The 25,000-nt window shown below is 34.6% G+C and overlaps 1 protein-coding gene across 3 annotated transcripts in view; it reads right to left on the bottom strand.

Moving 5' to 3' along the window:
• Positions 1-25,000, bottom strand: part of erbb4b (erb-b2 receptor tyrosine kinase 4b) — a 379,990-nt gene that overhangs the window by 113,013 nt on the left and 241,977 nt on the right. For all 3 annotated transcript variants that reach the window (XM_087804856.1, XM_087804859.1, XM_087804857.1), the window contains exons 4-5: positions 12,887-13,018; positions 7,209-7,274 (exon numbers count right to left, since the gene is read on the bottom strand). In XM_087804856.1, coding sequence (XP_087660982.1) covers positions 7,209-7,274; positions 12,887-13,018 — 198 coding nt within the window. The remainder of the gene's footprint in view (positions 1-7,208; positions 7,275-12,886; positions 13,019-25,000) is intronic.

A 25,000-nucleotide genomic window follows, 5' to 3' on the forward strand; every position in this document is an offset into this window, starting at 1 on the left:
CAGTCTTTACTGTGGCTTGAATGTTGCATCATAGCTGGACCCGCCCTGCAGGCGCTTCTCATCCGTTCATGGTTCACCTGATACTCAACATGCGACTCCTAGGATTGCTCGAGTTCCTCGTGTACCCGGACCTAGTTGTACCTCCAGATCGACACGAAATTTAAACTTTCATGACACGAGAGATGACTTGTTGTTTTTTAGGTTGTATCTTATTGGGTCACATCTGGATCTTCACTCTGCTGTGACTCAAGCCTCCCATGATCCTCAGTCTGAGCAGAAAGAAGAACCGCAGAAGAAGAAGAAGGACAAGTTTTACTGAGGTTCTGTCATGTATCATCATCTGAAGAACATGTGAGTCATAATACTATAGGTGAAGATGAAGGAGTTCTTTATACAGTCACGTCAAGTCTGGTTCTGGTCAAGGTTTCTGTTCTGTTCAAGGACCCGTTTTTATCATTTTTAAATTGTGTTCTTGTTTTTTTTTTATTATTGTTGTGGTTTTTAATAACCTCAGAATTTTCTGGAAAAAGTTTTTGGTACTAAAGTGGTTTAGCAAATGTTAATCTAAGTTTGAACTTTTGCTTCTCTTTTTTTGTTTAGTTTAAATTTGATTGATTGAATTTATTCTCCCTAACTTACTTGAGTTCTACAGTGTTTGGTTCAATTCAAAAGTTTTACCTTAATGGTTACGAAAAGTCAACTAGATATTCGAGTACACAGTATACGTACCTGAGAGATAATCCCATTATTACTTCTACAAGTGTCCGATTAAGAAACTGACTTTCAAAGAACAAATATCAAACTTGGTTTAAAGTCAAAGCTACTTTACTTGTACAAGGAGATCAAATACAGAATGTTCTCATATTCGTTTCAATACCTGTCGAAAGCAAGAACTGTTTTCGGTTGCATCTTTATACTCTATATTCGTAAGTCAACTATGATCATAGAGTAGAATTATCACAAGAACTAATACTTCGGTACCGATTCTGTACAAGAACTGTTGTGATTGCGAAAATACTTAAGAATATCAACAACTGTTACAGTTTTGATGAGCAGAAATATATAAATGAATAAGAAAATCAACACATATTATACAATCTTAGACAAATGTTTGAAGGTTTGTTATTATACTCAACACCGTAGGTTTTGTTTTTGTTTATTTTTGCATTTATAAGATAAAATTGTCACCATCACCGCTCTTTGAATGTGAAATTATTGATTGTTCGTTTCCTTTATTTAATAAAGTTGTTTCGTTAAAAGTAAAGGCAACGAAAAAGTATTGAAGTGTCAATAAAAATCTACTGGTATTGGTATCGACTGCTGAAAGTTTGGGATCCTGACAATCCTGTCCTGGTCTAAAATGAAGCCTTCGAATGAGTTTTTCACGATGAGTAAACGTCGGACATTTTGTTTTCAACGATTAACACGTTAATACGTTGTTTGAGTAAACTTAACAACACACTCTTAAAACTCTTAGCTCAGTAATATTCTATAAACACGTCAGTCAAATTTCTTGCTTCGACAAGATTGCGTTATTTAGCAAAAAAACAGGTTTTGGTGAAAAAAGTCTTTTGTAAGTCCCTGGTAATGTATTGCGTGGGCGCGATGACGAGGTGGCGTCGGACTGATGGATCCGGGTCGGCGCTGACGAACAACTCCACAACTCCTCGCTCCTGAATCAAGCAAAATCTAAAGCGCCATCAGTGGAATTCCATTAGAGGTGTCGAAAATGAAATGGCCTACTTTAAAGACACTCTGTCAAACAAATAACCTTGCCAGAAGAGAGACGCCAGGGCTGTTGATCAATTCGGCTTTAAACTTCCATATCAAGGGGGAAAGAGGAACACACACTCATCACAACAAATACAAAAGGAATTTATCTCCCCATGAAAAAAAAAATGCCTCCGAGCTTCCACTTTTATCAGACGATGAAAAGCAGCATCAGTCATGGGAACCGTTCTTTCGTGGTTTCCATTTACATGAGCAATAACGTGTGTTCAAACCCCGGGAAAAGAATGGAGAGAATCCCGGGTGAAGTTAGAAATGCATTTTCTTCTTGATTAATACAAGAACGACTTCCGTGACATTTCATATCTCTGATCAGTTCAGTAGTTAAGAGTATATTTCTGTCATATTTATAAAATAAATGAACATAAACTATTGAGTTCTAGTTTCCTACGACATATTTATCTCTAGTTTTGGACGTAAAAACATCCATCTTTTGGTGTATATTATATACACATCCTTTTTAGTATATATATTTGATATTTGGGTTTGACTTTGTGAATCATTGGATTTATTTACATTAAAACTCATAAAATCTACTGTAAAACATATAGAATTCAAAATGCAACTAGTAGTATTTGTTCTGGAAACCTTCCTATTAAGCAAAATCTGTGAAGTTGTGACCGTTTAATTTTTCACTTGTTAAAATGAACGACTTTTATTTAACAATATTTATTTGAACTTGGAAACTCAACGTTACCATTTGAGGCGTCATCCCTCTCAACAACCTTAGAGGAACTGAACGGCTCCAATAAGGCTTTGCCGCCCAGCCAGAAAACACCAGATGTTGATCATTTTTGACAAAAAAGTCGTGACATTTATGTACAGGATTGTCGTGGAATAAATCGGTGGCGACAGAATTTGCTTGAATTTCGACGCACAAATGACCCTTTGACGGCGTGGAAACACTGGCGCGTCAATCATCATGTCGGATTCCAAAGTATCGTTAAGATTTCAGATATTGGCAACTAATGGAAGTTTTCCAGCTTGATCTGAAACTAAAAGTTAGATCGAGTGACTCAGGGATCGATTGGATTCGTCTGGTGAGATTTGACGATTGAATTGAAAAGGTTACGCGTAGAAAAATATTGAATTAGGAAAATGTATTTTTTAATTCTTGGAATTAGAATTTCAAACTGTGAAAAAATAATGCATTCATTTTGAATATGATTTATGTTTTAATTTCAATTAAAAAACAACAACATTGTACATTTTAAATGTTGAATTCAAAATATCTATATATTCTTATGGCACGGATTTACTTCCTTAGACAATCAGCCGTCACTACACAGAGCAGTGTGAAGAGAGGCATTGTGGGAGTTCACGCTTTTGTTGGCACCATAAGTAAGTTGGTCATTAGTGTATCAAACTAGGTTGTGTTTATCTGCCGTTTAAATTATAATAAAAAGGTTTTTAACAGCGTCAACAAAGACAAGCTTTGATGTTCCTGACTGTGGCTTCAAACCATATGTATTGTATGTAAAAAAAGAAAATGGCAGTAAGTAGACCTGTGCTGTGTCTCAAATCGCATACTTCTCTTAGTATACTAGAAGTTAGTATCATCAGGATACTGTACGTACTAACTAGTAACTAATTCTCCACAGATAGTATGTCTCAAACATACTTCTCTTAGTATACTAGAAGTTAGTATCATCAGGATAGTGTACGTACTAACTAGTAACTAATTCTCCACATATAGTATGTCTCAAACATACTTCTCTTAGTATACTAGAAGTTAGTATCATCAGGATAGTGTACGTACTAACTAGTAACTAATTCTCCACAGATAGTATGTCTCAAACATACTTCTCTTAGTATACTAGAAGTTAGTATCATCAGGATAGTGTACATACTAACTAGTAACTAATCCTCCACAGATAGTATGTCTCAAACATACTTCTCTTAGTATACTAGAAGTTAGTATGCATCAGGATAGTGTACGTACTAACTAGTAACTAATTCTCCACAGATAGTATGTCTCAAACATACTTCTCTTAGTATACTAGAAGTTAGTATCATCAGGATAGTGTACGTACTAACTAGTAACTAATCCTCCACAGATAGTATGTCTCAAACTTACTTCTCTTAGTATACTAGAAGTTAGTATGCATCAGGATAGTGTACGTACTAACTAGTAACTAATTCTCCACAGATAGTATGTCTCAAACATACTTCTCTTAGTATACTAGAAGTTAGTATGCATCAGGATAGTGTACATACTAACTAGTAACTAATCCTCCACAGATAGTATGTCTCAAACATACTTCTCTTAGTATACTAGAAGTTAGTATCATCAGGATAGTGTACATACTAACTAGTAACTAATCCTCCACAGATAGTATGTCTCAAACATACTTCTCTTAGTATACTAGAAGTTAGTATCATCAGGATAGTGTACGTACTAACTAGTAACTAATCCTCCACAGATAGTATGTCTCAAACATACTTCTCTTAGTATACTAGAAGTTAGTATCATCAGGATAGTGTACGTACTAACTAGTAACTAATTCTCCACAGATAGTATGTCTCAAATCAAACTCTGCTGCTACACACTAACAGGAAATGACGCGACAGCTTCTTCATCTACTACTATTTAACGATGGTTGCAAACAGCTGTTTGAACACTATCGCCACCTGCTGGCAGCACGTTTTGCAAATTTGGAAAAAGAAATAAAGAAAAAATATGAGAATCAAAATATTTGTGAGATATTTAAGCTGGTATCAGCAGCGAAGACGTGTTTATCCTCCTACTGCTGCTGAAAATACACCTGTAAGTATATATATATATATATATATATATATATATATATATGACGTAACTTATGTTTACAACGTCACTAAGATGGAGTCGTTTAGTGTAGAAAGTGTCCATCGATTCATCCTCAGTTTTGTGGGTGTTTTAGTGTCAATTTTGTGTGTATGAAGCACTACATTTACATACTAAGAATTGAGACGCACTTACGCACTAAAAATACTAACTTTGAGTACACAAGTATGTGGTTTGAGACACAGCACTGGATATGAGGAGGGACAACTGTCGTCATTAAATCAAAACTCTGAACATTGGTGGTTCATCAGTGAAGTCGACAGAGTTTAAGAAGCTCAGAAAGGTTTGTGTTCTGGGAACAAAAGGCGACGCAGAATAGATGGAACTGATCCTGGATCTTTTCCCCCGCGATTCGTTATCAATCTGCTTCGTCCAAACAGTACATTTGTCATTATCGTAATGAGATCACAACAGCTGAGCGAGTGGGCAGCGAGCTCGTCATGTCAGGAAACAGTGTCTTGGCGAGCGGCGGCGAGATGGGAAATAAGTGAGCGAGGAACCATCTGGACGGAGGAGAGGAAGACGAGCGACACCTACCTCCAGGAATGTGTGACGAGTCATGTGATCACGAGCGATCGCGTGACTTTCAGGGTCGACTTTAAAAAACACAAAAACAGATCGTGCTGCTTCTCCAGACGTTATCTAGGATTAAAATCATTGTTTGTCGCAGAAAACATCACCGGAGACTCGTTTAGTGAGGAGTGATCGTCTCTGCCGTAGATCTTTGTGGAAACTATACACTCGACTTAAGTTAAATTCAAGCTCACGATGCGACGACATGAGACCAGGGGCCTCACGTACTGAGGGTTCTACGCACAATAAACATGTTGAGACACCTTTACGTCAAAGTCCATACGTATTACAACAGTCAAAACACAGAGTCTGTTCCGGTTCTTAATGCTTCGCTTCGTGGAGAAAGATGAACAATCCAGAGTGTGTCACGGGTCGTTTATTCGCCGCTTCAAGTCAAACAAAATAAAAGCTTTACGATCGTTCGGATGCACTTTCTCTCGGCAACTGTACAGGTCAATAGCTCCGGGAGAAAAAAGTCCCGATCTGTAGCAAAATCGATATATTCAAAGCTAATTTCCCGCCCAGGGGGTCGTCCTTACAATACAAATGGTTCCTGATCCCCGTAGAGAGACATCCTGATTTGTTTTCTTGTAATCTAATCATTCAAATGTTCTTGGGGTGGGGGTTTCCGTCTTTTATCCACCCTTTTCCGGGTGTGTCTTGCTTTGTTCTTTGATCTACGATTTAAGGTGTGATTTGCAGATAAACAGATGTTTTTAAATAACTGGTGTCGTATCTAATTCTGTTCCAAGCTTATCTTGAAACAGTGTGAATCAGTCTGAGTGGAATGTTGATTGTGAATGTGTCGTCAAACGTTTAAGCTCTTAGATCAAGCGAGTCATTTATACTTTATATTTTGATTATCTTTTAGCATTAATTTAAGTATGGCGTATACGTATAGTGTATAATAGTTTTAATCTAACAGTATCGACACTGAAAAGAGCGGATAAAAAGTTTGTAATTCCCGCAAAGGTCTGTAGGATCAGATGCACGTCAGCCTCACTGGTCACGACATGTTCACGTACTTTAACATCAATATTGATCCTAAAGTAACACACAGTAGTCGTAGTTACACAAGTGGATATTAAATTAATCACAAACTTATTAATTTGTTCTCATTCAACAAACTGATGATCTGTTTTTATTAAGACAACATCCATCATTTTAACATGAATATTAGAATCCGCTCTTTAACGCTATTCAGAAAAAGATTAAAGTAATTATGAGTTGATTATTCCTTTAATTCTACGTTTGTTGAGATGTTTGAAGGAAAAGTGTCTAAATTCGAGTCGTGCACAGATTCAAACGTGAATATTTTTGCATCATCTTCTGTGATTTCAGTTTCCGGACATATTTAGAAGAAGATCTACGAACTTCTTAGTACGTGAGGAATAAGATGTTTAAAACTGTTCACCAAGAACCTTTAGATTCAAACTCTCGAGCGAACCGTGATTATTGACTTTTTATAACTAAGTCAGTGATCTTTCTAAGTTACGTCTCTCAAGGTGATTTGGTTTTTAGTGTTTATCGTTTTGGTAAAATAAGAAAATAAGTTCAGAGCAAAGTTGAATGAAACAGTTTTTTTATCTGAAGCTCCGACAGGATTTTAAAAGGAAGTTCAACTGTTTTAAACAATGAAAATATTGTCTACGTTATTGAGCGCAAGATTCACTGACTGACCTTCAGATAAAACAGTGAAATAAGTCATTTTTTGAGTTTGTGTTTCATTCATTTTCATGACTTAACAGGTTTATTTTCTTTGCTTAACTTTACTGAAAGGAGTGTTTTGACGCGTCAAGAGTCTAATGTTGAAATAAAAAAACTCTTCAGACTAACAATCAATAGAACATCAAATTATACAAATAATGTTTTTCTCAGTATCAACAAATACTGATGATTTCAAAACACAATGATTTCGAACTTGTACGACTTTTAACCATTTATGCTCAGTTTAAAAACGATCTAGAGAATCATTCAAGTGAATCTGAAATAATCAACATGGTATCAGGACTAATGTACTCACGGCTCTGACACTGGCTTTCTTTGGGTCCCCAGCAGCGACCGTTACACGAGCGATGACACCTTTGACCTGCGGAAACGAAAGAAAAGACATTTGAAATGAAAGCCGAGTTAAATACTTCGTCCGTTCATCTTACGAAGCCATAAGAGTGAAACTAAAAGAGGTTTTAACGTTTAAAAATGATGCGTTTGCCTCGAGAGAAGCAGTTGTAGTCGTGACACGTATGTTGCTGAATGTTGGATTTGACTTTATTTATTAATATTTCTTATTTTCTGTCTCTCCAGGTGTCTGCTGAGCTAGTGCCTACATTTGAAAGGACTTACAGAAACATCCAGGAACATCTTAAATAACTTGATCATCTCAGTTCATTTTTCGGGCTGTTGCTCCTGTGTTGTTCTCAGTATTATCTTGATCTTTAAAGTATGTACTTTTTTGAGTATTGTTTTGATTGTTAAAGCGCTTTGTGACCCTGGTCTGGAAAATCGCTATATAAATAAATATTACTTACTTACTTACTTACCATCTGAATATTGAGTAGTTAAATTATAATTTTATATAATCTTATTCAAAAATGTCTAAATTAAATGGTTGAATTCCATTTTTTTAATAAAAGTTTAATTTGAAAAAAATAATCAAATATGTTCAATATTAATGGATTTTTCTACACATACAGTTTGACATTTTCATTTATTAATACAATTTTCTAAATTTAAGATAATTCTATGAATTAAAAAGATTCCCTGAATTAGAAAAAAAAAATAAAATTGAAAATACAAAACTATATTCTGTGTGTAAAACAAATTATTAATTTAGAATTTTTAAATTAAATTATACTGTATATAAAAAAAGGATCAAATCTACCTTTAAATCTACAAATGATTGAATTAAATGATTAAATACAAACAAATTCAACCTTTTTTATAAAAAGTTTTTTCTTAAAGTAACAAAATTTGAAATGTTAAATGATTGTAATATTCTGACGACACTGATGTTCTTCTAAAGAACTGAAAATATCACAAGAATCTATGAAACTCTGCAGTTGAAATATTTAAAAAAACTCATCCCTCGTCGTCAACATTGACTTTAAATCCTTCATTACGGTAATTCTTGCTCTTATTTGCTGAAAGAAATGTTCGTCACGAACCAGTTGACCTTCAAGTTCTCGCGCTGAAGATCGTTCCGACTCGTCCTCGGAGGTACGAAGCGTTCCATCCTCTCGGAAACTTCTGGATCCTCGTCAAAATAAAGCCGCGTGGAAAAAGCTCCACTCGGGGAAACTCTCGTGGAGATAAAAGCGAACACGCAGCCATGCGGCGCATCACCTCCTCAGAACATTGGCTTTCTGGGATTTTTTGGAGAGCTTAATTGACTGTCTGGTAATTGACTGTGGGGGAAGTGAACCTGGATAAGTGGCGTCCTCCGTCCATCAGCCTCTCCAGATGAGAGCTATTAGCTTCCAGACTCCATCTCCCTCTCTCGGCCTCTTCACGCCGCACACTTCATCTCTTTCATCCTCTCCTCACCCCCCGTTCATCACCGGTTCAAGGCCCTTTTTCACTTCACCTCCTCCTCCTCCTCCCTTCTTTTCCCGCCGCCATCGCACCATCTTTTCTCCCCGGAGGACCTTTTTGTTCGCGAGACGACGTCAACAGGTTATAAAACCAGAGCGACGGTTCAATTCTTGGACCACATGTCGAGCTCCAGCTTCTTTTTACGCGGCTTGACTTGAGTTTGTGGCGAAATATGAGTAGATTAATGTTCAGATATGAAGACATCGGTGTTTGTTTGAGAGGAACAAACATGATTGACACGAATCAAGCCAAAAACAATAGAATGTGTTTGATTTAAATCTGTATTTAAGAGGAAAAAACAATAAAAAAGTGTTTTTTTAAATCTGTATTTAAGAGGAAAAACACAATAAAAATGATCTTGTGTTTTTTTAAATCTGTATTTAAGAGGAAAAGCACAATAAAAATGATCTTGTGTTTTTTTAAATCTGTATTTAAGATGAAAAACACAATACAAATGTATTATTTAAATCTGTATTGAAGAGGAAATAACTATAAAAAAGTGTTTTTTTAAATCTGTATTTAAGAGGAAAAACACAATAAAAATGATCTTCAGTGTTTTTTTAAGAGGAACAAACATGATTGACACGAATCAAACCTCAAAAATTAGAAATAAAAAATAATCGTCCGATTTATACAAATCGACATCGATTTTTCAAATGCAAAATGACAGGTTTTGATAAAAAAAAACAAAAAAAAAACGTTAACTTTGACTCTACATTAGGTGGCAATCAGAGCACATTTGTTTAGGTCGTAATATGCTATGCTATGCTATAAAAAGCTATGCTATGCTATAAAAGAGGAAAAAGATAAAGAAACTTTCACTGGGTTTTTAATTGTTCTATTTTGCAAAAAAAAATGAGTCACTGGTGTAACCAGATTTATTTAGAATTTAAGTCATATTTGTTTGTGATATTGTTGATTCCAGGTGTGTTGTGATGAGCTTTTTTATTCAAGGTCTTTCTTTTTACATTTCCTAAAGTTAAAAAAATATATTTTATTAAAACAATTGGACTCATTTAATGATAATAATACGGCCCTGCATGGAGTATTTGTTGATTTATTCAGATTTTGTTTAGGTCAAAATATGCTTTGCTATGCTAGCCTATGCTATGCTATACACTACTTTGCTATGCTATGCTAGCCTATGCTATACAATACTTTGCTATGCTATAGAATGCTTTGCTATACAATGCTATGCTACACGATGCTATAAAAATGCATACTGTATCGGAATCAGATTATAGTTAAAATACATTTTAAAAATGATCGCAATTAGATATTTTTTACCCCAAAATGGTTCAACCCTACTTCCTGTTAAAGAATATACATTTTGATCGACTCCATGACCTTGACTCCAAAAAAACTCGAGGTCATTTTTATGACAAGACAATCTCAGCAAAGAATTCTGGGAGAAAACAAGCTACTTCACATCTTTAATGTCTTTTGAATTAATCGTTTAAATGTTTTGTTTTTTTAAATATTTCTTCCATCATCGCAGGATCTAAACGTTCAGCTTCACTCGCCAAAGCAGGATTTTGCAATCAAAGATAAATACATGAAAATATGAATCTTTGAAAAACATTTCTTACAATTAAAGGTCGTTTTTTTTCCAAGATTCACATATTTTGTCAAATTTTCTTTTCTAATCTCACTTTCATGAGTTCCAGAAACGCCGGGATTAAACCACAAAGAACATTTAAGTCATATTAACCACCAGACGGTGGATATTGTGACAAAACAAAGAAGATTAAAAATGTGTTTTGAACACAAGGGCGAAGGAACACAAACAAATATGAAACACGACATTGAGGATGGATTACGTTCATGTTTCTCAGACGCAATCATACGAGGATTAAATCCATGTGCGAGAGAATCTTTCAGTTTGTCGTTCAACGCTCGCGGTTGAAGACAAAGTCACTCTAGACTCGGAGCCGAACAACAGAAGATGGATCTGGATCACGGGTCAGAAACTGGGTCGAACCGAAGACCTCCTGCGATGCAGCGACAGATTAAATATGTTATTGTTTAATTGCTTTAATAACATTAAGATTCATGAGCAGGTCGAGCAGATGCTGCAGCGAAGACTCGAAGGATCAATAATAATATGAAGATGATCCGATGTTTTAATGATTATTTATTTAAAGCAGTTTTTTAATCTATATTTAAGAGGAAAAAAAAGATATTTTGTTTTTTAAATCTGTATTGAAGAGGAAAAACTATTAAAATGTATTTTTTTTAAATCTGTATTCAAGAGGAAAAACAATAAAAATGTGTTTTTTTAAATTAAATCTGTATTTAAGAGGAAAAACAATAAAAATGTGTTTTTTTAAAATCTGTATTTAAGAGGAAAAACTATTAAAATGTATTTTTTAAATCTGTATTTAAGAGGAAAAAACAATAAAAATGTGTTTTCTTTAAATCTGTATTTAAGGGGAAAACATATTAAAATGTATTTTTTAAATCTGTATTTAAGAGGAAAAACACAATAAAAATGTGGGTTTTTTTAATCTGTATTTAAGAGGAAAAAACAATAAAAAATGTGTTTTCTTTAAATCTGTATTTAAGGGGAAAACCTATTAAAATGTATTTTTTAAATCTGTATTTAAGAGGAAAAAACAATAAAAATGTGTTTTTTTAAATCTGTATTTAAGAGGAAAAACTATTAAATGTATTTCTTAAATCTGTATTTAAGAGGAAAAAACAATAATAATGTGTTTTTTTAAATTAAATCTGTATTTAAGAGGAAAAACTATTAAAATGTATTTTTTTTTAACCGAAGACCTCCTGCGATGCAGCGACAGATTAAATATGTTATTGTTTAATTGCTTTAATAACATTAAGATTCATGAGCAGGTCGAGCAGATGCTGCAGCGAAGACTTGAAGGTTCAATAATAATATGAAGATGATCCGATGTTTGTTTCAGAACAATGTTTTAATGATTATTTATTTAAAGCAGTTTTTTAATCTATATTTAAGAGGAAAAAAAAAGATCTTTTGTTTTTTTTAATCTACATTTAAGAGGAAAAAACAATAAAAATGTGTTTTTTTAAATATATAAGAGGAAAAACACAATAAAAATTATCTTGTTTTTTTATCTATATTTAAGAGGAAAACCACAATAAAATGTGTTTTTTTAAATCTGTATTTAAGAGGAAAAACACAATAACAATTATCTTGTTTTTTTTAATCTATATTTAAGAGGAAAAACAATAAAAATGTGTTTTTAAAATCTGTATTTAAGAGGAAAAACTATTAAAAAAAAAAAATTAAATCTGTATTTAAGAGGAAAAACAATAAAAATGTGTTTTTTTTTAATCTGTATTAAAGAGGAAAAAACAATAAAATGTGTTTTTTAAATCTATATTTAAGAGGAAAAACTATTAAAATGTATTTTTTAAATCTGTATTTAAGAGGAAAAAACAATAAAATGTATTTTTTAAATCTATATTTAAGAGGAAAAACACAATAAAAATGTGTTTTTTAAATCTGTATTTAAGAGGAAAAACTATTAAAATGTTTTTTTTAATCTATATTTAAGAGGAAAAACACAATAAAAACTATCTTGTTTCTTCTAAATCTATATTTAAGTGGAAAAACAATAAAAATGTGTTTTTAAAATCGGTATTTAAGAGGAAAAACTATTAAAAAAAAAATTAAAATCTGTATTTAAGAGGAAAAACAATAAAAATGTGTTTTTTTAAATCTATATTTAAGAGGAAAAACTATTAAAATGTATTTTTTTAAATCTGTATTTAAGAGGAAAAACAATAAAAATGTGTTTTTTAAATCTGTATTTAAGAGGAAAAAAAACAATAAAATGTATTTTTTAAATCTATATTTAAGAGGAAAAACACAATAAAAATGTGTTTTTTAAATCTGTATTTAAGAGGAAAAAAACAATAAAATGTATTTTTTAAATCTATATTTAAGAGGAAAAACACAATAAAAATGATCTTGTTTTTTTGTATCTATATTTAAGAGGAAAAACACAATAAAAATGATCTTGTTTTTTTTAAATCTATATTTAAGAGGAAAAACACAATAAAAATGTGTTTTTTTAAATCTATATTTAATAGTAAAAAGCCAATAAAAGATTGTATTTCACTCACATGAGACGCTGCTGTTGCTCGGCACCACGATGGGATGAATTCCTGGACTTTTCACGATGTCCTGCCAGTGGATGGTGTCGGCGTGACACAGGAACTTGTTCTTGTCCACGTAAACACTTCCACTCAGGATCTCTGCCAACAAAAACAAACAGTTACTTCAATATTATTTGTAAAAACTTCTTTCTTAAAGTGTTGGCAAGTTTTGACAAAACCCTAAAGATCAACTGGTTAAGAAACATTTTCAACATGGAGCCGTTCGACAGGTTTCTTTGGAGAGAAAGACGAAGAAAGAAAGAGAGAAAGAAAGAGAGAAAGAAAGAGAAAAAGAAAGAGAGAAAAGCGATCTCTGGGATCAGTTGCTGTTTGAAAAATCTCTCCAGCCAATCAGCAGAGTCTGTTCACACCTGTGTCAGACATGGCCACGCCCACTCTGAACCACCTGACTGAACCCGGCAGCAAAAGAAAACAAAAAACAAATACAAATAAAACAAAGTAGAAAAAAAAACACCATGTGTTTAAACAATGTGTTTGAAGATGGAAAATTGAAATCTAATTTACTGTATTATTCTTACACATGTGCACCTGTGATGTCATCAGAAGATCAACCAATCACGTGGACGACTCTTCATCGTCTAGTTTAGAACAAAGACTTGTTTGTTAAATATTACTATCAAAAACTACTGTTCACGTACCAAAGTACTCCCCTTAGGAAAACACTATTTATTCAAGAAACAGACTGCTGACATGTTTACATCCCCCACCTCTCACCCTAGGTAGCTTGGATAGACTCATTGAATACAAAACATTAAAGGTCTTCCTTGATGATAAATAAATATAAATATAATATAAAGAATCACTGAAGGCGCCATTTGATTCAAACTATCAGAAACAACTTTATAAAATATAAAAATACATTCAAAAGTATGATTTAAAATTAATATCAACTTCTTTAGATTCTTTTCTCCACATTCATTGATTTCATATCATTTTAAAATGGCAGATTTGAGATAAATCAATACTTTCCCACAATCATTACTGCCGTAGATCTCTTGTGGAGGATGTAGAATACTACCACAAAATACTACCTTTGAATTCTATAGAAATTGATCATTAAACCATTAATTTTAGCTGTAATACATATCAGGAATTGTCAAAGAGTATATGTTTATTGATCAATAATTATCCGAAGTTACAATCAGTGACTGACTCGGATCAATACTAGAGAATATTGACCGTTATTTCCCAAAATATATGTAGACTTTTGTAGAAATTAATCATCATATTTGAATCATCTTAGTCACATGGTATTGTCAACGTTGAAAGGTTTGTTAGATTTGATGTAAATAATGATATAAAATTATAATATAAACCTTCAAAGAAATAATAACGTTGACTCTAGATTAGGTGGCGATCAGAGCACATTTGTTTAGGTCATAATATGCGATGGAAATCCTATGCTATGCTATGCTATGCTATGCTATACAATGCTATGCTATGCTATGATATGCTCGACAAAGCTATGCTATGCTCGACAAAGCTATGCTATGCTATGCTATACTATATAATGCTATACTATGCGTTGCTATGTTATGCTATACAAAGCTATGCTGTGCTCTGCTATGCTGTGCTGTGCTATGCTTTACTATACAATGCTATACTATGCTTTGCTATGTTATGCTATACAAAGCTATGCTGTGCTCTGCTATGCTGTGCTGTGCTATGCTATACTATACAATGCTATACTATGCTTTGCTATGTTATGCTTTACAAAGCTATGCTGTGCTGTGCTATGCTGTGCTGTGCTATGCTATACTATACAATGCTATACTATGCTTTGCTGTGTTATGCTATACAAAGCTATGCTGTGCTCTGCTATGCTGTGCTGTGCTATGCTATACTATACAATGCTATACTATGCTTTGCTGTGTTATGCTATACAAAGCTATGCTGTGCTCTGCTATGCTGTGCTGTGCTATGCTATACTATACAATGCTATACTATGCTTTGCTATGTTATGCTATACAAAGCTATGCTGTGCTGTGCTGTGCTATGCTATGCTATGCTATGCTATGCTATGCTATACTATACAATGCTATGCTACGCTATGCTACGCTATGCTATGCTATGCTATTCTATGCCATATTATGCCATGCTATGCTACACTTGTGTACGTTTACAAAAAACTCCAAATGCATACTGTATCGCAATCACATTACAGTTAAAATAAATAAATAAAAATATTGCTATTAGATTTTTTTTTCCCAAAATCATTCAGCCCTACTTCCATGATTCTTAACGTATAAATGAGAAAGAGCGTCAGACACTGAAATCTCACTCAATTCTGTAAAAACTGAATTTTCTTCCACACCTTCCGACTGTTATTGTTCCCAGAAATCCATCCATAAAGTAATTCCACCGTCATTAAAACCTCGCAAAACACGTGACGACTGATTGTTTTTATTACTTTTCCCACTTTGTTCTTTCACCTTTTTTCATCTAATTTTCCTCGCCGCACGCTTCACGTCAGCGAGTCCGCGGAGGATTCGGCGAGGAGACGAGAGTCAGAACAAGTTTTGTAATTTTCATTTCATCAACATCGCGGCGAAACACACTTTTTTCCCAAAATGCAATTAAGAATCACCTTCTCGAGCCGACGCCTGCTGGAGTGATGCTCGCGACACAGAGTTAGACGATAAGAACGTCCTCTGGAAACTTTGGGTGGGAAAGACTTAAAAACCAAGACGGTAATCAGGTTACCGTAAGTAAATAAAGTGAAGATGCATTTCTTCCTGACACGACTGCGACTTCAAACACATCGACGACACAAAGAGACGTTTAACTTCAAAAGAAAAGCACTGAGCCTTAAAATTGTAATTTATTCCAGATATTTTGCTTTTGAAGGTTTGAACGTTTGACAGAAAAACTTCCACTTGATCTGAATCTCCTTCCACACGACTTCAAGGCCAAGAAAAACACAAACACTAGAATCGAGAAAATACTTCACTATGATGTCGTAAAGTTTAACTCTAAGGGAAATAGAATCTAATATTTTTAAAAAAACATTATAATTGCACGAGGGGCTGAACCATAGATTGCTGGTCATTCACTAAGATTGTTCATGTAAACTACGTGCGTCAACCTTTTGTTTCCATCAAGGTTTTTACCCGTTTTAAAACTGTTTCCACGCAGTTACACTGTATGACCACTAGAGGCTTCTGTCTCAAACACTTTATAATCCCATCACCTCAAAGCCGTTCCAGTAGTTATCAGACGAAAACATATTCTTGTAGATCAACTTCAGATATTAAATTAGTCGCAAAAACTGATAAATCACAAAATGTAACTTCAGGATCATCTGGGAGTTACTTCACGTATTTGTTTTTGAAGGTTTAAACGTGTGAAAAACTTCCACTTGATCTGAATCTACTTCCACACGACTTCAAGGCCAAGAAAAACACTAGAATCGAGAAAATACTTCATTATGATGTCGTAAAGTTGAAATCTAAGGGAATTAGAATCTAGTATTTTTATAAAAAACATGAATTGTTGTTTTTTGTTATACATATTTACAAACATTTTCATTTGGTATCTGCAATTTTGCACGAGGGGCTGAACCATAGATTGCTGGTCATTCACTAAGATTGTTCATGTAAACTACAGGCGTCAACCTTTTGTTTCAATCAAGGTTTTTACCCGTTTTAAAACTGTTTCCACGCAGTTACACTGTATGACCACTAGAGGCTTCATTTTTCAGGTTCATTTGAGTAGAAAGTGACATAATTTGGTGTAAAAATGTAAAAATGAAAGAAAAGAAACCAATAAATCAGTGTCATTGGAATGAAAAATGGTTCGTTTTGCATTTAAAACATTAAAAAAATGTTCTTTTTAATCATTTAATATAGTTTATTAATAGTTAAATTAAATCATTTCTATATTAAAGTGTTGAAGATGTTAGTCTGAAATCTGAAGCTTTATATATTTACTTTAATTAACTATAAGTAAACACGTTTAAATCAAGTTAAACGATCGTTGATGTGACACAATTTGACTTGAAACTTTATCGACACCTTCTCGTCAGACATTGTGACGACGACAAAAACATGATCGTAAACAGGTCAACAAGATTCTTCTTCTGTTGTTTCCTCATGGTCGCGTCCATCTCCGTGAACTTTGACCTCTGACATCCTGTCACGGCTGCACCGACTAGAACTAGATCCACGAACACAGACTCAAGGATGCAAGAGATTCCAGGGTCGACTGTAATTAGAGAAACTAACGAGTCTCGCCCGGAGCTGCAATTAAATCACAGGATCTTCTCATCCAGGTTCGTACGTCCAAGGTCACCAAATATTTTCATGACATCATGTGGCTTTATTATCGTATTCCTTTGATTCTCAGCCCGAGGAATGAAGGCATTTCCATCCTCCCTCCATCCTCCTTCCATCCTCCCTCCCTCCATTCTCCCTCCATCCTCCCTCCATCCTCCTTCCATCCTTCCTCCATCCTCCTTCCATCCTTCCTCCATCCTCCCTCCCTCCATTCTTCCTCCATCCTCCTTCCATCCTCCCTCCCTCCATTCTTCCTCCATCCTCCCTCCATCCTCCTTCCATCCTTCCTCCATCCTCCCTCCCTCCATTCTTCCTCCATCCTCCCTCCATCCTCCTTCCATCCTTCCTCCATTCTCCCTCCATCCTCCTTCCATCCATCCTCCCTCCATTCTTCCTCCATCCTCCCTCCATCCTCCTTCCATCCTTCCTACATCCTCCCTCCATCCTCTCCCATCCTTATTCAATCCTCCCTCCCTCCATCCTCCCTCCCTCCTACTTCCAACTTCCCTCCATCTTCCCTCTATCCTTCCTCCATACTCCCTCCATCCTTCCTCTATCTTCCCTCCATCCCCCTCCATCAGACCTCCCTCCATCGTCCTCCATATTCCCTCATCTTGCCTTCCTCCATCTTCCCTCCATTCATCCTTCCTTAATCCTCCCTCCATCTTCCCTCAATCCTCCCTCCATTTTCCCTCCATCCTCCCTTCGTCTTCCCTCAACCCTCCCTCCATTTTCTCTCCATCCTCCCTTCGTCTTCCCTCCATCCTCCCTACATCCAACTTCACTCAAGCCTCCCTCCATCTTCCCTCTATCCACCCTCATCTCCCCTCCATTCTCCCTACATCCATCCTTCCTGAATCCTCCCTCCATCTTCCTTCCATCTTCCCTCCATTTTCCCTGCATCCCTCCTCCCTCCATCCTCCCTCCATCTTCCCTCAGGCTTGAAAGAAGGTGTTCAATTACCTGCTCATTACTGTTTTTTTTCCATCTGCCCGACAGCACCGGTCGATGAAACTAATCATTGTTTTCAGAAAATATATAATTCTGACTTGAAATATAATAAATAAAATAATAAATAATAATAAATAAATAAATAATAACCATATTATAAAGAAAACAATATGTTTGTGGAGATATTATTAACGTACAAGACAGAAAATAATGTTTCTATAGTTGTCAGAATAAAACTTTTAAAAGGACAATAATAATCTAGTACTGTCAGATAATCAATATTGTACTTCAATTTTTAGCATGTTTTATTTAAAAGTAAATGTGTAAATAATGATTAAACAGTAATGATTAATTATTCAAATAAATGACCTGGATAATGAAGAAAAATATGTTGTACAAAAGTATATTATCATTATTATTTAATTATTATTTAAAAAAAGAAAATTCACATGATTTTTTTTATTTATTGTTGTATTTAAAATTAATGTGTAAATAATGATTAAAGAGTAATGATTAATTATTCAAATAAATGACCTTAATAATGATGAAAAATATGTTGTACAAAAGTATATTATCATTATTATTTAATTATTATTATAAAAAAGAAAATTCACATGATTTTTTTATTTATTGTTGTATTTAAAATTAATGTGTAAATAATGATTAAAGAGTAATGATTAATTATTCAAATAAATGACCTTAATAATGATGAAAAATATGTTGTACAAAAGTATATTATCATTATTATTTAATTATTATTATAAAAAAGAAAATTCACATGATTTTTTTATTTATTGTTGTATTTAAAATTAATGTGTAAATAATGATTAAAGAGTAATGATTAATTATTCAAATAAATGACCTTAATAATGATGAAAAATATGTTGTACAAAAGTATATTATCATTATTATTTAATTATTATTATAAAAAAGAAAATTCACATGTTTTTTTTATTTATTGTTGTATTTAAAATTAATGTGTAAATAATGATTAAAGAGTAATGATTAATTATTCAAATAAATGACCTTAATAATGATGAAAAATATGTTGTACAAAAGTATATTATCATTATTATTTAATTATTATTATAAAAAAGAAAATTCACATGATTTTTTTTATTTATTGTTGTATTTAAAATTAATGTGTAAATAATGATTAAAGAGTAATGATTAATTATTCAAATAAATGACCTTAATAATGATGAAAAATATGTTGTACAAAAGTATATTATCATTATTATTTAATTATTATTATAATAAAAGAAAATCATGAAAAAAAACATGATTTTTCAATTTATTGTTGTGTTTATTGTGAGTCTTGTGTTTATGAAAGTGGCCTCAATACAAACAAATCCTTCATCATGTGACGACACAACAGTGTCTGTTCCAGGATTAAGACGATTCATCTCCGTACGTCGGGCGTCGAACCGTCGCCTTCGTCCCCAAACATGCTTCTTCCTCAGCAGATAATTGCATCTGCAGCCCGAGATTGAATCTCATCGTCCCTCACACGATTGTTTTCTGGGAGCAAAATGGCTGGATTTTAGGGATTATGGAATTAAAGACGCGAAGAAAAGCATCTGCTTAAGGATGAGCAAAGAGGGGGAAATGAAGGGGCGACAGTGAAGAAACGGGGGTTGTCGGTTTGCATCCCTGCCCACATTCAGCCTAAACTGTCATAAAAACCTGGTAATCTGAGTTTAATGACGGAGGAAGAACAGATTAGAAGGAGCGATGAGCAGCGATGAAGGTCCAGACAAGGACAATAAACGAGTGTAGAGAAGGAGGACGAGAACATTAGCGAGTGGTTACGAAGAAGGAGTCAAACTTCAGATGATCCGGACGCATGTGAGACCAGAACTGAAGTAGAATCTGAAGAAAAGCAAACGAGGGAAAGAAAGAGAAGAACGATGGAGTCAGACTCACGAAAAGCAAACATGTTGATGGAGCAACACCAGCAGAAGGTTTTCAAAGAAGAGATTCTTGTTTTTTATCTTATTTTTAGACCCGTGAGCCGGTTCTGATGTTCAGGTTGAAAAATCCTTCCATGGAACCTTCATGTGAGAATGAAAGTAAATCAGTGGCATCAGGATATTGAATGATTCAATTATATTTATTATTACTATTTCATTTTACATGATTATTCTTAATCTAATCTGTCCCAACCTACCATTTCATTCATTTTAAATAATTTTAAATAATTTTAAATAATTTTAAATTATTTTCACTTTGTTCTGACTTTAAAAGTTTGACTTTGTTTTTATTTAATTTTTAATTTAACTTATTTTTTCCTGCACAAAGAGTTCGGTAATGTATTCAATTCAATTTTATTTTCTAAATTGAATCCGTATTCTATTAAAGTAATTAAAAAATGTTGGTATAATATTAACAACAGTTAAGAAGCAGGTTAAAATATTTAATATTTAAATAAAAATATTCAATATGTGAATATAAAACTAATTTAAAGCAATTATTCAACAAAAAATAAAATGCCTAAAGAACAGTTCTATACAAAACAAACACTAAGTTTTTAATATTTTAAATGTTAAATTGAAACCAATTTTCCGGTGACACTGATATCCGTCCATTGGTAGTATTTGTCTGTTATTTGAGTTTTAATATTCAGTCAAAGAAAGTGTTAACAGTTGAAACAAGAGCTTAGTGTTGGACACCATGTGGATTCCATGTTTACTGGCAAACGTAAAAACACAAACAGCACTAATGTTGTCACTTATTGTTGCGTCACGAACACAAAACGTCAATAAACGAGAAACACGAAGCTGCTTCAAAGTTTCACTCGAGTTAAATTCCAGTCAAACGACTTGATCGCCTCAGAACTGATCGACTCAAATCAAAGCTGATCCTCCATCATCACTACAAGGTTTGTCACTGGGGCCTGAACATCCGTGAAGCCGTCAACACAAACACAAAAAGTATCCTTTTCTAAACCCAGAGACGGACAGCTCAGCACTTCACTCTCCTAGCTTAAGCTAGCGTTAGCTTTAGCTAGCATTAGCTTTTACTATCTATTTACAACGTCATCTCGCTCATAACGTACAGACTCCATAACCAAAAACACGACGGATCGGGAAGCTGGTTTTCGCAAGACGACCCGCCGCCAACGAACACACTCAAACAATGATCGTTGCCATCTAGTGGCTAAACCTTTAAACTACAGCTGTAATCATTGTGTGAATGCTGGGAAGCATTCACACGATTGAGATCCTGTTTTCTTCTGACCTAAACTGTGTATCGCTTCTCCTTACACAATTTTTATCCGATTTGAACCGTTCAAACTTTTATCAATTCAGCCCGTTTCCGAAATGCGGGCTATGTTCTAGCTTTCTTTTATCTCTTCCACTTTTATTCCTCTTTTTTTTACCCCATTCATTTCAATGGGGAAAATCTTTAACTCATGTTTCAACTCCTTCCACTACTACTTCTACTACTAATTCTACTATTACTTTTACTTTTCTACTATTTCTACTTTTACTACTAATTCTACTACTACTTTTACTTTTCTACTATTTCTACTTTTACTACCAATTCCACTACTACTTCAACTAATACTTCTACTACTAATAATTCCACTACTACTTTAACTAATACTTCTACTACTAATTTCACGACTACTTCTACTAATACTACTACTAATTTCACGACTACTTCTACTAATACTACTACTAATTCCACTACTACGTCCACTAATACTTCTACTACTAATTTCACGACTACTTCTACTAATACTACTACTAATTCTACTACTACTTTTACTTTTCTACTATTTCTACTTTTACTACCAATTCCACTACTACTTCAACTAATACTTCTACTACTAATAATTCCACTACTACTTTAACTAATACTTCTACTACTAATTTCACGACTACTTCTACTAATACTACTACTAATTCCACTACTACTTCTACTAATACTTCTACTACTAATTTCACGACTACTTCTACTAATACTACTACTAATTCCACTACTACTTCTACTAATACTTCTACTACTAATTTCACGACTACTTCTACTAATACTACTACTAATTCCACTACTACTTATTTCACTACAACTTCCACAGCACAGCAGGGTCAGCATTCGCACTGCATTTTCTTCTGGAAATGTATTTTTCTAGTTTACAACGTGTTTCGAAAAAGACTGGTTTATTCTTGTAAAACAAAGTCAGTAAATATACTTTGCTTCATGAACTGGTCAAAATAACACTAGACGTGAATTTCACGAGGTAAAAAAAATGTCACGTCCGTACAATTCCAAGTAAACTTTAAATATCAATGATTTTCAAATCTAGAACGAGAATCCTCTTTTCACACGTTCCATCTTAAGGCTCTGCCAACAGTATTTGATTCTGCCCAGTTAGCGAACGGTCGTATTGCTCAAGAGCGTCTGCCAGTCTCTGTGGAACTCAAAGTCTTCGACGTCTCTTTGTTTGTGTGAAAACATCAACGTCGAAGAATCAAAACAGTGAAACGTGATGACAGCCGGGAGGATGAAGGTGGAAGAAAGACAGAGGAGGGATGAAGTGAGAGCAGATGGGCCGTGAAGGAAGAGAGGACGCCTTGGCTTCCAACCACAGGCTCGTGTTCGAGCGTCCAAGCGAGGAGATGCTTCAGCAGATGGAACTCAGACCGAAGCGCTCGACTCTGGACGGACGCGGCGAAGGCGACGGATCCGCGTCAACAACTCCAAACAAATCTGGAGGCAGAGACGCCGAAGTGGGAACGAGTGGGTTGAGGAGAAATAAAAGCTTGACGCTGTGTCGTCGTTATTCGGGCGACGCCGGGTGTAAAGTGCGACAAGACGGTGGTCGAGAGTCTGGTTTCAGGCTGAGACACGATGTAGACGAGAAAAGGAAATATGTAACAATTAGTAACGTATTTTCCGGACTATAAGTCACAGTTTTTTTCATAGTTTGTCCGGGGGTGAGATTATACTCTGGAGCGACTTATTATTATTAACACATTATTAGCGGTATATCATTTCACTTGTTATTTTCACACTAAACCACAAGAGGGCGCTCTAGGCCTGTGTTGATCATTTCCACGTAGAAGAGGAAGCATCTTCTACCTCCGGAGTTAGTTAGTTGTTTAAAAGTGACACGAGGATGAAGAGTTATTTGGAGTTACACGGATGGTTTGGTAAACTTGTTAGTTATTGATGCTATAGTTCTCTGAATAACTCTTCATATGTTATGTTAACATACCAGGTTCTCACTTCATGTAACGTAACATTATTCTGTTGTTGCCTCTAGTTTTATTTTAAATTGTCTTTCAAGATCACATGTCTGTTCTTGGATTTTATAAAATACATTTCCCCCCAAAATGCGACTTATACTCCAGTGCGACTTATATATGTTTTTTCTTCTTTATTATGCATTTTATGGCGACTTGTGCTCCGGAGACACTTATAGTCCGGAGAATACGGTACTTAGTTATTAGGAAAATGTTGTGCATGATTTGGATTTTATAATCCATGTGTTTGTTTCTTCTCGTCTGGACTATTGTAACAGTTTATTTCATGTCTAAACCAGAAGGATGTGTCTCGTCTGCAGTTCATACAAAACTCTTCTCCTTCAAACTCTTCACTGGCTGCCAGTTTCTTTCAGGATCATTTTAAAATTCTGGTTCTTACTTTCAGATCTATTCATGGTCAGACCTTCCATCAGTGATCTGATCCAGACTTACACCCCAGCTCGGGCTCTGAGGTCTGTGGATCAGAATCTACTGATGGTTCCTGAACTTCAGGACCAGAGGAGAGAAATCCTTCCAGACTGTTGCTCCTAAGCTTTGGAACCATCTCTGTGTTTGATGATCTACTGACTCCTTCAAGAAACATCTGTGTTTGATGATCTACTGACTCCTTCAAGAAACATCTGTGTTTGATGATCTACTGACTCCTTCAAGAAACATCTGTGTTTGATGATCTACTGACTCCTTCAAGAAACATCTGTGTTTGATGATCTACTGACTCCTTCAAGAAACATCTGTGTTTGATGATCTACTGACTCCTTCAAGAAACATCTCTGTGTTTGATGATCTACTGACTCCTTCAAGAAACATCTGTGTTTGATGATCTACTGACTCCTTCAAGAAACATCTGTGTTTGATGATCTACTGACTCCTTCAAGAAACATCTGTGTTTGATGATCTACTGACTCCTTCAAGAAACATCTGTGTTTGATGATCTACTGACTCCTTCAAGGAACATCTGTGTTTGATGATCTACTGACTCCTTCAAGAAACATCTCTGTGTTTGATGATCTACTGACTCCTTCAAGAAACATCTCTGTGTTTGATGATCTACTGACTCCTTCAAGAAACATCTGTGTTTGATGATCTACTGACTCCTTCAAGAAACATCTGTGTTTGATGATCTACTGACTCCTTCAAGAAACATCTGTGTTTGATGATCTACTGACTCCTTCAAGAAACATCTGTGTTTGATGATCTACTGACTCCTTCAAGAAACATCTGTGTTTGATGATCTACTGACTCCTTCAAGAAACATCTGTGTTTGATGATCTACTGACTCCTTCAAGAAACATCTGTGTTTGATGATCTACTGACTCCTTCAAGGAACATCTGTGTTTGATGATCTACTGACTCCTTCAAGAAACATCTGTGTTTGATGATCTACTGACTCCTTCAAGGAACATCTGTGTTTGATGATCTACTGACTCCTTCAAGGAACACCTGTGTTTGATGATCTACTGACTCCTTCAAGAAACATCTGTGTTTGATGATCTACTGACTCCTTCAAGAAACATCTGTGTTTGATGATCTACTGACTCCTTCAAGGAACATCTGTGTTTGAT

This window comes from Callionymus lyra, chromosome 12 (assembly GCF_982586985.1).
Source record: "Callionymus lyra chromosome 12, fCalLyr1.hap1.1, whole genome shotgun sequence".
NCBI lineage: Eukaryota > Metazoa > Chordata > Actinopteri > Syngnathiformes > Callionymidae > Callionymus > Callionymus lyra.